This window comes from Chanodichthys erythropterus, chromosome 2 (assembly GCF_024489055.1).
Source record: "Chanodichthys erythropterus isolate Z2021 chromosome 2, ASM2448905v1, whole genome shotgun sequence".
NCBI lineage: Eukaryota > Metazoa > Chordata > Actinopteri > Cypriniformes > Xenocyprididae > Chanodichthys > Chanodichthys erythropterus.
This window is the reverse complement of record NC_090222.1, coordinates 40631258-40645000: the sequence shown is the minus strand read 5'-3', so window position 1 is coordinate 40645000 and position 13743 is coordinate 40631258. Positions and strand designations below refer to the sequence as shown.

The 13743-nt window shown below is 35.6% G+C and overlaps 1 protein-coding gene across 1 annotated transcript in view; it reads left to right on the top strand.

Moving 5' to 3' along the window:
* Positions 1–9246, top strand: part of iqgap3 (IQ motif containing GTPase activating protein 3) — a 20826-nt gene extending 11580 nt beyond the window's left edge. Inside the window, exons 26-38 of the mRNA XM_067398119.1 lie at positions 19–243; positions 361–501; positions 1142–1226; positions 3278–3510; positions 3584–3716; positions 5003–5105; positions 5318–5456; positions 5546–5633; positions 6428–6640; positions 6718–6878; positions 8090–8215; positions 8494–8602; positions 8704–9246. Of these exons, the coding sequence (XP_067254220.1) occupies positions 19–243; positions 361–501; positions 1142–1226; positions 3278–3510; positions 3584–3716; positions 5003–5105; positions 5318–5456; positions 5546–5633; positions 6428–6640; positions 6718–6878; positions 8090–8215; positions 8494–8602; positions 8704–8817 (1870 nt within the window). The 3' untranslated portion in view covers positions 8818–9246. The remainder of the gene's footprint in view (positions 1–18; positions 244–360; positions 502–1141; positions 1227–3277; positions 3511–3583; positions 3717–5002; positions 5106–5317; positions 5457–5545; positions 5634–6427; positions 6641–6717; positions 6879–8089; positions 8216–8493; positions 8603–8703) is intronic.
* Positions 9247–13743: the final 4497 nt, after the last annotated feature.

The following is a 13743-nucleotide window of genomic DNA, read 5'->3' as shown; positions in this document are numbered from 1 at the left end:
TGACTGAAATCTGTGCAGTGTGAAGGTGGACCGGCCGCAGGAAGTGGTCACAGGAAGCCCCACCGTCATAAAGATGCTGGTGAGTTTCTACCGTCACGCTCGCGGTCAGAACGCGCTGAAGGACGTCCTGGGTCCGGCCATCAGAGAGGTTCTACAGGACCGGACGCTCAACATCCGCACCGACCCCGTGGAGATCTACAAGAGCTGGATCAACCAGACGGAGAGCCAGACGGGACAGAAGAGGTCCGTATGAATGATGTAGAAACTGTTTCCTGTGTTCTGATTTGAGGATTAGTGAGTTCAGGTTCATGAAGGTCAGCTGCTGTAGATGAAGCCGTAATCTCATTGTGTGCGTTTCAGTTGTTTGCCGTATGAGGTGAGCGTCGAGGAGGCCTTGAGTCATTCTGAGGTCCAGCAGAGGTTAAACATCTCCATCACCAACCTGAAGAACCTCACGGAGCGCGTCTTACACGCCATCATCAGCAACACACACAAACTACCGTACGTGTTTCATGACTACACACACACACACACACACACACACACACACACACACTCTACTGGTCAAAGGTTAGAGATGTGTATGATCTCTTCTGCTCACCAAACCTTCATTTATTTGTGTTTATATTTAAAATTCACAATAAAAACACATTAAACACTTAAATTAGGTCACTATATTCAGTGCCTTCAAGAATTGGCATGTGACGGTAAGAATTAATGAATTAATGTGAAATTTAGTCATTATGTACAAACAAATGTACAGCTGATTGTGCTCTTACTGTCACTGATACTAATTACATAACATGATTATTGATGGGTTTTCACTGAAAAATGCCCCAAATATTTCTATAATAAAACTAAAAAAAGGCTGCAGGAAATTTTGGTCTGCAAAAATAAAATATTAGTTATTAAAACTGATTTTTCTACAAATTTAGTGTTTTCAGGGCTGATTTTATATCTTAAATCTTAAATATATTGCAGTGTTTAGCTTGTGTCAGAATGGTGAAACATGTTCTCACTCACATGTTATGTGATGTTACACGTGTGTGTGTGTGTGTGTGTGTGTGTGTGTGTGTGTGTGTGTGTGTGTGTGTGTGTGTGTGTGTGTGTGTGTCTGTGTCTGTGTCTGTGTCTTGAACAGGTATGGTTTGCGTTACACTGCTAAAGTTTTGAGAGACGCCCTGAAGGAGAAGTTTCCTCAGGCCAGTGAGGACGAGCTGTACAAGGTACTTTATCAAAACTCTTATTGTCATATATATATATATACACACACACACATACATTAGAGTTATAACAGTACACTCAATTTTCAGTACGCGTCTTTCGAATACAGAGTTGTAGCCCATAAACCACAATCTCAATAAGATGTTTTGTTACTTTCAAAAAGAAAAATAAAGTCTCATCCCTCAGATTCAGTTAATTTTATCACAAAATTCAAACGTAAATGCCGTTTTGTCGCTCTGATGTGGCGTGACAGATCACTGTATAGGTGCCTCAGTTCAACGCGATCATCACTTCCTCTTTAATACTAGTTACTGAATGAACATCTGAAGGTATGTGGAAAGATACTCACTGAAGTGTGTGTCGTGTAATCGCTCAATCAGTGTAATGGTGAAGCGGCTGTAAGCAGCATTTACCTCAGAAATGCCATCCAGTGTCCACAGCTCTTGAGTTCACTAGAGAAATGAACTCTTTCGCTACATATGCAGTATATTAGCCTATATATTCATTATATTTTCATCTTAAATCTAAATCTCAATATATATTTTTATTTTTAGAAAATATTCACACTATATATATATATATATATATATATATATATATATATATATATATATTGCATGTTTTGCATATAGTTATAGGAGCTTTGGTGACAAAATTAGCACTTCAGAGACTGTCCTAACCAGCCGCCACACGACAGGAATCTATTTTTGAAATGGTTTCTATATTTCTGGGATTTTGCAGCTATTAGTTCAGGTCACAGAGAGGGAACAAGGACATAAATGCACAAAGAAAAGTATTTATTGCTTACAGTTTGAACGTTTGTTTCCTTTTATTTCTTTTTAAAATCTGAGGTAAATAAAGTCATGCAAAATGACATTTTAATATTAAGCAAAGCTCAAACGAGTGTATTTCATGACAAAGAGTGTGAGTATGTGTTTTGTTCAGTTTCATTTGGTTTTCATGTTTAGCTGCGAACAGAGCCCCGCCCACACTCTGTTATGATTGGCTGTGATTTATGATTGATTTTTGCCGTCTTGTAGCTTTCTTATGGTAAGATAAAAAAAAAACGCCACCTTTTCACTGCACTCAACATTAGGATAGGACTGTCACATTTCGCCCCCTAGTGGCAGTCGCACTGAACTTTTGAAATTGGTCATGCCGTCCTTTATTCTCCATGGTAGAATAAATAAATAAGAATTAATTAATATGTGCACTTTGGATAAACTACCAACATTACTAAGAAATAAAAAGAGAAGAATGATGAACTTGATGAGAAACAGAAAATCCTCTAAAGCGTTTAACCCCTTAAAGAATAAAAACCATTAATTAATTTCTGTAGAGATCGTACAGAATAATATCAAAGTGCATTAAATGGGTAAAAGCACACACACACACACACACTACTTTTGTGTGTTTAACTAAAAATGTCTGTGAAGTAAATAAGGCAAATGGATGGATTTTCAGAACTGTCTGTGGCTGATTTTTGTCTGAATACAGCACAATGCAAAAGTCTTAGGCCACCATTAGATGTTGTTTTAGCAATGATATAATGACATATATTATTTTCTCTTTATTGGAATGTCATCAGAAAATGCAGGAAATGTGTTTGCAGTATTTAAAAACAGAAAACAAAACAAGTTTTCGAGGCTAAAGTGGAAAGTATGTAGTGTCCTCCCCTTACACTTGAGCAACAGCAGGAAGCGGCGCTCCTAAACACACATGGACAGGAAGGCCAAGAAAACTTTCAAAATCTGATGCGTTTCTCAGATTGAAGGGGTTTTTTCGTTTTGTTTTTACATTTTGTGTACATATTTCCTGTATTTTCCGTTCGTATCGACCAAAGTAAAATATGGATGGTCATGAAAACATTGCTAAAACAGACTTTTGCACAGTACTGTGTGTGTGTGTGTGTGTGTGTGTGTGTGTGTGTGTGTGTGTGTGTGTGTGTGTGTGTGTGTGTGTGTGTGTGTGTGTGTGTGTGTGTGTGTGAAATGTAATAAAATGCATAAAAGTGGGCAGTTCTTCTCATGTGATGATGTGTGTGTGTGATCAGATCGTGGGAAATCTCATCTACTATCGCTACATGAACCCTGCGGTCGTGGCTCCGGACGGGTTTGACGTGGTGGAGTTCGGCGCGGGTTCGGCTCTGCTGCCGGGTCAGCGGCGGACGCTGGGCTCCATCGCTCGCATCCTTCAGCACAGCGCCGCGCTCAAACACTTCCACGGGGACTCGGCGCACCTGCGCGCCCTGAACGAGTACATCACACACACTCACGCCAGGTTCAGGTGAGTGTGACCTCAGAGGAGCAGCTCAGGCCGTGTGCTTCCTGTCTCATCGCTCCGTTCTCTCCTGCGACAGGAAGTTCCTGCGCGCTGTGTGTGACGTGCCTGAGCCGGAGGAGCGCTTCAACATCGACGAGTATTCAGAGACGCTGATCCTCAACAGACCCGTGATCTACATCTCCATCAGTGAACTCCTCAACACTCACAGAGTCAGTGTCTGAACAAGATTCCTGTCGATCACAAAATGATTCAGTTTTTATAGAAACCTGATCTTTATGATAATATTGACATGGTAAATAAAATTGATCAAAATGCAATTAATTTTTTTATTTACAATAAATAATCATTTAAAGATATACTTTTGACTAAAGTCTAATCTTGACATCTCTGAAATTATCTATGAATATTGATGTGTATATGTATTTTTTTGCATAATTTTATAAAATTAAAAAAAAAGATCAATTTAATAATCAACACTCAGAACGGAGTTGTATATAAACAATTGATTATTAAATTTTATTTTCAGTTTAATAAATTATAAAATGTAGTAACTGATCATAATTTATTTAATAATGAACACTCAAATGTTTAGTACATAATCATTTTAATTGCACATTTAAAAACTAGTTTTTACCTTTCATGATTTATTATTTTTTTTACTCGAATTGAAAATGCATTTTATTTTCCACAAAATGCAAATATAGTAAAAAAAATTATAAAATGCTATTTATTTACAGTAAATAATCGTTTAAATATACTGTAATGAATCAAAAATAAATATACGTTTGACTTGAAAGTCTAATCTTGACATCTCTGAAATTATGTATAAATATTAATGTTTATATGTATTTTTGCATAATATTTTGAATTATTGAATAAAATTAAAAACAAAAAATGATCAATTTAATAATCAACACTCAAAACAACTGTATATAAACAATTAATGATTCAATTTTATTTTCAGTTGAATAAATTATTGATCAGAATTTAGTTTAATAATCAACAATTAAATATTTAGTACATAATCATTTTAATTAATTAATTCACTCAAATTAAAACTGCATTTTTGTTTTCACAAAATGCAAATATACTAAATATTGATAATGCTATTCTTTATTTACAGTAAAATAATGTATAAATATTAATGTGTGTGTGTGTATATATATATATATATATTATATATAAATTTTTGTTTTTTTTTTGCATAATTAATAATAATATTTTTAATTAGTAAAAGACGTATAATATAGTGCATATGTTTCTCCTCTTAAAATGAACATAGAATTAAATTAATTTTCGGCCATATATTCAGGTACTGCTGTTCTGCACACATATTTTAAATAATAATATATGAACCAGTATTCAGTATGCAGTGATCACAGTGTTTTTTTTATGCTGTGGTCACATGACCATGTTTAATTCTGTTAGTCATCCTGGAAATAACATGTTTATTAGCTGTTGTGATTCTGTTGCTGACGGGCCTGTGTGTGTTTAGCTGCTGTTGGAGCATCAGGACTGTCTGTGTCCGGATCCGTCTGACCCTCTTCAGCAGCTGCTGCAGGATCTGGGCTCAGTGCCGTCGCTTCAGGATCTCGTAGGTACGTCATCCAGAAGATGGTGTTCACCATCCAGAGTGAACCTTTCCAGAAAGCTGTTTCATTTCTCCTGATTTTGTTCAGAATGTTTGTTCTTTTGATTTCGCTTGAAGTATATCGAGACCTTTAGAGTTCATCATTGTTCTGGAGCAGATCCAGATCTGTACTGATCTTTCTCTCTCTGTGTGTGTGTGTGTGTGTGTGCGTGTGCGCAGGCGAGGGGCAGCTCAACCCCTCAGATCCAAGCATGGAGCAGACTCTGGCCAAGATGGAGGTTTCTCTGACCCTCACCAGCAAGTTTGACGTCTTCAAAAGCTCTGATGACAGGCCTGACGCACGGGGGATTCTGCTGAGGTGCGCTGGATCCGTCTGTTCTGCTGATGCTCTGGTGTCTGATGATGATGATGATGAGTTTGTTCATTTCCTGTCTGGTTGTTCTTCAGCACTAAGCAGCTGATCATCGATGTGATCCGAACGCAGCCCGGTGACACGCTCAGTGAGGTGCTTCAAGTCTCCGCCTCCAGAGATCAGGTAGAGATGACTCCGCCCACACACCTACAGCCATCACTGCACCTGACCCGGTGACTCAGACTGTAGTAAATGTGCGAGGAATGAGGAAATCTTCCAATTGAATTTAAAAAACTCTGTCTGTGTACACACACATATTTAACTTTAATTGGAAGATTTCCTCATTCCTCTGAAAGCTGTAACTAGTGTGTGTGTGTGTGTATTTTGTATTTTTACATTTTTTATATATATATATATATATATATATAATTTTTTTTTTTTTTTTTTTTTTTTTCTAAATAGAATGAATTAAGTTTATAATTAATTAAAAAAATGTGCACATTTTTACAGGTAATTACATTCTTACTGTCACTGATACTAATTAAAAGCATAAAAATAAATGTTACTAGAATACTGGAAATAAAATAACTGAAACATGTAAACTTGGGTAGAAACTAAAATAATAACACAACTGAAATAAGAATTTAGAAACAAACATTAAAAATGACAAACATGACAAAATTACTGAAAATGAGCTAAAATTAAAATAAAAACAAATATATAAAAATGAAAACTAATTCAATATATTAATAAAAGATGTTACATTAGTAATAATAACATTGTTAATTGCATAACATTATTTCATCAGTTTCACTGCAAAACACAAAAAAATGAAAAGCTGCAGAAAATTTTGGTCTGCAAAAATCTGAAAAACGTTCTGTGAAGTCCTGATTATTAGAGGATGTGTTAACTGAGTGTTTCCAGGGCTGATCTTCAGTCCTCCATTATTAAAACGAGAGCATGTGGTGTGTGTTCAGGAGGTGCAGCACGGCTGGATGATGCATCAGCGCGCTCAGAGAGACGCACGGACCCCGGAGAAGATGAAGAGGAACCAGTCGCTGATCGCCGACGGCAGCCTGACGCTGGAGGAGAAGAAGAGGAAGATCCAGAGGAACCTGAGGAGGCTGGAGGCCGTCGGCACCCTCTGCCCCCCCGACACGCACGCGCAGATGCTGCAGCTCATCGCTAAGGTACCGCGCGGCCGGTGTGTGACGGCGTCGGTCAGGTGTGTGTGTGCTGACGGTCTGCTGTGTGTGTGTGTGTGTAGGACATCCGTCACCAGCGAGTGTATCGTCAGAGGCGTCAGGCGGAGCTGGTCAAACTCAGACAGACGCTGCACAGTCTGTACTGCAAGAGCTCCTTCCAGTCAGAGCAGGTGGATTATTACAGCCAGTACATCAACACCTGCCTGCACAACCTCACCGCCAGGTACACTGCACATCACATGCTCATGTGTTTAGAGAGCCGCCGATAATCGGATTTACTGATGTATATTTTTGTTATACATAAAAAGATGCAACGGGGAGTACTGAAGCCACACTAAACTAGCACTGCTTTTATTCAGGCGGTTTAGAGTGTTTTATGCTTTTTTAAAAATTTGTTAGAACTATTTGGTTTTACTAGATGTGTTACCTGTTCGTTTACCTGATCAAAGCGTAAAGATTTAAAGAAGTGACTTCACTTTATTTTTTATTTTGATGTAGACGTGTGTTTTATTTTGAGAGCGTGAAATTACAGTATTGGAAAAATGTGAAATGAAATGGTTAATTTGCTCGTTCAGTGCGGTTATTATAACTGTCAAAAACTAATAAAACAAACATCAGATCAGTATATTGGATCAGTATTACAGTATTGGAAAACAGTGTTTAAAAGAACAGTTTGTTTGCTCTTTCAGTGCGGTTATAACTCAAAATAATAAATTAAATATCGGTTTAGTATATCGGTATTGCGGTATTGGAAAAAAGAGTTAAATAAAACCGTTCGCTCGTTCAGTGCTGTTATAACTGTGAAAAACTAATAAATAAATACCAGTTCAGTACATCAGTAAAAAAATGTATGTTTATCTATTTTTATTCATATTTTGAATCAGTTTTGTATTTTTATCATTTTAAAGTTTTAGTAATTTTGTATTTTTTGTCTCTTTTTAGTAGTTTTTCAAATGTCTTTAGTTTTTATTTTTATTTACGTTTTATTTTTTAGTACGTCTTGTTACAATAAATGAAAATAAGAAACGTTGCCTTGGCAACTAGCTGCTATAAAGTTTTTTTTTAATATATTTTATTTCAGTTAATGCTTATTTTAACATGACATTAATTGAACTGTAATCCTGCGAGTACCAGCACAAACACACACACACACATTTCACAATCTAGAACTGACTCTGATTGATAAACTCTTGACTTGATTCAGTATCGCTGCATTACTGTAGTGTTCCAGACTCGAATCTGAGACTTCGTTTCGTATCAAAACACAAATATTACTGTGATTATTGGATGGCAGGAGCTACAGAAAATGTTCAGTGAAGTTTTGTTCACTCATCAAGCTGAAAACAGCACAGACTAAGAGACCGATTCTTGAGATTTAAGAATCAATATCGGTTCATCAGAATCAGTATTGGTGTTTGTGTCTCTGTCCGTCAGTAAAGTCAACGGGAAGAAGGTGTCTGATAATAAAGGGAAGAAGAAGCAGTCGGCTCTCACGTACACGGCCGCACGTCTGCATGAGAAAGGAGTTCTGCTGGAGATCGAAGACCTGCCCGTCACACAGTACGACACACACACACACTGCTGCATGCTGATTGGTCAATACTGTCATGATCAAATACTTCATGATTGAGCGATTCAGACTGATTCAGTGAAATGAGTTGAATGAACTGAACAACTCAATGTGTGTTCAGTCATTGAGGAACCACACAATACAAACATGACTGTGTGTGTGTGTGTGTGTGTGTGTGTGTGTGTGTGTGTGTGTGTGTGTGTGTGTGTGTGTGTGTGTGTGTGTGTGTGTGTGTGTGTGTGTGTGTGTGTGTGTTCACAATCTGCAGGTTCAAGAACGTGATCTTTGACATCGTGCCCACTGAGGAGGACGGGACCTTCCTGGTGAAGGCTCGTTTCATGGGTGTGGACATGGAGAGATTCCCTCTCAAATATCAGGTGACGTGATCATGTGACATATTTAGGGTCTGGATGTGTTAATGGTGTGTCCTTGAGGATGAGACGTGAGCGATAACAGGTGTGTGTGTGTGTGTTTGCAGGATCTGCTGCAGCTCCAGTATGAGGAAGTCGCCGTGATGAAGATGTTCGATAAAGCCAAAGTCAACGTCAATCTGCTCATCTTCCTTCTCAACAAGAAATTCTTCAAAAAGTGAAGTGTTATGTTGTTATAATCTTACAGAAACACTCCAGATGAACGTGATTCTTTCCCAGAGTAATAACTCTGTATTTGAGCGGCCCATAAGTCATTGCTCAAAGCACATGTGTTTTATTAACCAAAATAACTCTGGATATATTCAAACACTATCATACACTACTTATATATTCATGTATTCAATCATGGGCAAATACTTTATTAGAGTGAATCACAGAAGAATCGGTTCGTTCACACACACTGAATCGATTCCGCTCCGTTCGGTCCAGTGCTGTGTGTGTCCAGCGGTTCAGTCAGGTGACGGTCAGCTGCTCTCATTCACGCTCTTTTAAACACTGTTTTCTAAACTAATAACTGTAAATATTTTCTGTCGTTTTGTCTGTTTTTCTCTTCTGAAATGTTTTTGTATTTCTTTCCTGTCCTCACATGTTTTTAGGTCATTTATAAGTCTCTAAAACACTATTTTGTGCTTTTAATGCTGGTTTTATTCATAATAAAAGACTTTGCATGAATAAAAAGTGTTTGTGTGTCATTGTGCACGTTCTGCTCACAGTAGAGTATTTAACCCTCTGGAGCTGCTCGCGTGGCCACCAAAAATTACCTTTTTTTTTTTATTTCATTGAAATCAATGTACTGTTTTAGTCCATTTTTTTTTTTATATATATATATATTTTGTATTTTTATGGGATTTTATGGTACTAAATTATATTTATGAAATAGTTATGATCCATGATTATTTTTAATCACTTTTTGAGCATAGAAATTTCCAACTTTAAACTGTCATAAATAAAATGTGGTCTCTTTTTAAAGAAGACACTCGGCAGATTACTGGTAAAGTGAAGGAGGGAAAAAAAATTAAAGAAAGTTTATGCGTAAAATACTATTTTTAAATGTTATATGAAATGTCTATTTTTCCAAAACATGTTCTCTAAAACTGAAAATAAATTAAGTTGTTCCAAATTTGAAGTTGATACCTCAAAAAATGAGCTTTCAGTAAGTTAGTTTGGGCGCAGTACCAAACGCTTCCACTAGATGAAATTTGTTTTCCATTCATTTTTGACCGCGATCAACACAAGTGACTTTTTAACCTTTCCGAATCATTTTTCATGATTTTTTTATGTGTTCCTAAGAAAATGCCAAAACCTGTACCAAGTTTCATATTCCATGAAGTAAAAAAATTCTAAAAAATAAAACGTACATTTTTTCTGTCAAAAATGACCAAAGACCACCAGAGGGTTAATACTTTTATAATTTTTTCTTTATTTTACTTTATTTATTTTAGTTTATGAAGGTAGTTTCATGTAATCTTTTCTCTTCATCAGATTGATTTTTTTTAATTAATATTTTAAAAAGTCAAATGCTAAATTTTTTTATGCAAAAGTTTTATTTGTGTGATCTTCAATCTTTTGTCATGTTTATCAGTGGATGAATCTGATTTGATGGTAAAAAATTAAATGAAGCTGTTGGGCTTACCAAATTGTATTTAAATAAATGTAATTTTAATATCTTTTGTTTGATTTTTATGCATTTTATTAGTTTTACGGGGATTTTTATGTCTTAAGATATTAGTTAAAATAGAGTTGAGCAGAATAACTTGCATGTGTCAGTAAAAATCCCGTTTATTAAATACATTAAAGTCAATGGAGTTCATTCTGTTAATTCTCATATTATGTTCTTATAAATTTCATGAAATTATATATCTTAATAACATTTCTCATAAATATTGATAAAAAAAATATATTGTCTTGCATTACACTGATTTTTTTGCTTTCGTTCTTGTAACATTTTAAATTTCAAAGAATTTCTAAAATGCTTTAAAGGGGTAGATAATAATAATAGCCTGGTAAAAACATGGTAACATCAAAACTTTGAAGAATTATTGATCAGATACAATATGGTTTTAGTTGAAAAATACATTACAAGGTTAATTTTATCATTCTGTTTTAGAGCACTAGATGTGTTTTAGTATGTGGTGTTTTTATAAACCTGTATTTTAGGGACACATTTGTACCCAGCAGTGAGCTAAACCTGACAAATCCTCCTTTTGGGCACGTCCTTATTTGTAAAAATAGTATGTTACAGTATTTATAACTAGCTGTCATTTAGAGAGCTTGAGCAATCGTGTGTGTGTGTGTGTGTGGGTGTGTATTATCATAACTCACAGGACAGATGAATTACTGTATTGTTGATGTGATCCGTGACGTCACACACACACACACACACACACACACACACACACACACATTCTCCGCATGTTTACAGGTGGAGTTTCTGCTGATTCTCACCTGAAGAATGACAGAAAGAGCCAGACAAGAACGACATCAACATCGAGGTAAAACAATCTCAACATACAATGATGTAACTTTACACTGCAGATCTGAGCTTTAGTTTTAGTTTTAGTTGAGGAATAAGTCAGAAAAATATCTTTAATTACTCATGGTGATGTTGAAGCTTCTTCACATGTAGGTTAAAAACATTTAAAGGAAAGATAACAATAAGGTTTCTTTTGTTGACATTAGAACTGAATGAGCTTCTACAGCATTTATTAATCTTAGTTCATGTTAACTGCTACATTTACTGAAATATCTTTAAGATCACAAGTCGTATCTGTTGGTTAATGCACTGAACTAACATGAACCTGAATATTTGTATTAACTATTAATAAATGCTTTGAAATATATTGCTGTATTGTATGTTAGTTGATTCGTTAACTTATAATGTTAACAGATTAGACATTACTGGAAGGTGTTACCAAAGGAATTAATGAAAATCATGGAAGGCTAGATGGATTTGTGCTGCTAAAATGAATGATTCAGCTCTGATTTGACCCATAAACTCAAATCACTGAATAAAACAAAAGAATCACAAGTAATTGAACTCAAAGCTTCAGACATAACGCTAAATTAGGATCAATTAGATGATCGCAGTGAGTCTCGAGTCATCGCAGCGACGGCGCAGGTTCATCTGGTTTGTTCGGTTGAAGAATGTGTGAACAATGACTGAAATATCTGCACAGAAAACACGTGATCCTCAAACTCATTTCACTCTCTAAAGTGTCTGAAGATGTCGAGAAAAATGGAGGTGATCATCAACCCGCAGGATCAAGCCGCGTGTCCCGTTTACATCACGGAGTCGAAGCCGGGAGACTCGCCCGGAGTGACGGGATTCCTGAAGATCAACCCGGCGGCTCTGGGGGTAAAACTGACCATCGACACTCTTGACTAGTACTGAGACTCTCTGGTACAAGAAAAAACATTTCATGTGTCTTTTATCTGTCAGTGGCTGGAGATCCTGACCGGAGCCGTGGCGTTTGGACTCGTCTTTTGGAATTATGAACGATGGTTTTTAATACCAACTTGCTATGTAAGTCTTTAATTTTATATATATATATCTATATATATATATATATATATATATATATATATATATATATATATATATATATATATATATATATATATATATATATGAGCAATATCACACTTGCAGCCGTGCAATACGGCTGTATATCAGCCCGGCTGTAGGTAATCACAGTGCTGATATACAGCTATAACGCACAGCTACGAGTGTGATATTGTGTTTATACAACAGTTCGACGACACGAGTGTGTAAATAAATAAAATCAACAATTGAGTGTCTTTAAAACCCTCTTTTGTGAGGAACTACTTCCTTCCGCCACAGATTCAGAGTTTAACAGTTGAGCCCAAGATCTGTTATTAATTCTACAACGTCACTTCAGAACTAGTAATGAATGAACGCTGAGTCGCTTCATTGAAACTCAGTGTGTTATATGCTATTATGAGAGAGAGATGCATTCATTCTTCAGGTCGATGTCCATAATAATATATCCATTATAAAAAAATCAGTTTGAATGTCCGTTGGGGAAAGCGATATCTTTGTCTTTTTAACCCTCTGGCTCTCTTTGTTTAGGAGTCACACTTGCCTTCTTTACGGTCAAAAGTGACTGAAGCCTTGAGAAGTAACTTTTTTGTTTTTCAGGAAAAAAAACAATGTAATATATTTTTGTTCAATAATATTTTTTGATTATTATATACAATTTTAAGGGTATTTTATGATACTATGCAATATTTATATTTTTTTATTAGTTATTTTCCCCCATTGAAAATAATAATAAAAATTAATTTCTAACATATTTTTAAATTATTTTTCAATTAAAGCAGTATTCCATTTTTTCTGAAGGTAGATTAGTGCCATCTGGTGGGAGTAAAAAAGAAAAACTTATGCAATGCCATGTTGTAACCACTAGATTCCTATAGAGCTCTATAGAAAGTGGATTATAAATTCTCTAGTGGTTTTTGGACACAAACACTTATTTTTATTAAGTTTTGGATTTGGATTTATAAATAGAAATTCTCAAAGAATACTTTTTGTCAAAGTTTAGATTTTTTTTATTTGAAATGTTGATTTGAAGTGTCAGTTTTCGCATTCATTTTACTACAGTCAAACCTGAACACAGAAGAGGACATTTTGTCACACATAACATCAAAATTCAATACGGTATATGTTTTATTACAGGTTAATAAATCTGAGTCTGATCTGATTTCATATGCTGGGTATGTCTATTTTGCACTCTTGACATTTTAAAATGTCCCCCTTCACTTTTTTTCTGCACAGTGTCTGATTTGTAGTTTGTACCAACAAAAGATTCTCTGAGTTTTAGAATTTTTTCATATTTCCCATTCATTTTATGTCGGTCATTTTTGACCGAAAAGAAGGTAAATGTGACTCTTTTTTTTTTTTTTTTACAACCCTTTAACATGTCCAAATCATGTCCTTGATTTTTTGTGTGTTCATATTGCTAATGCGACAAAAGTCACCAAGTGTCATCTCATTCCAACAAAGCTACAATTTCTAAAATTTCAAAATATAATATTTTTCGGTCAAAAATGATCAGAGAGGGCCAGAA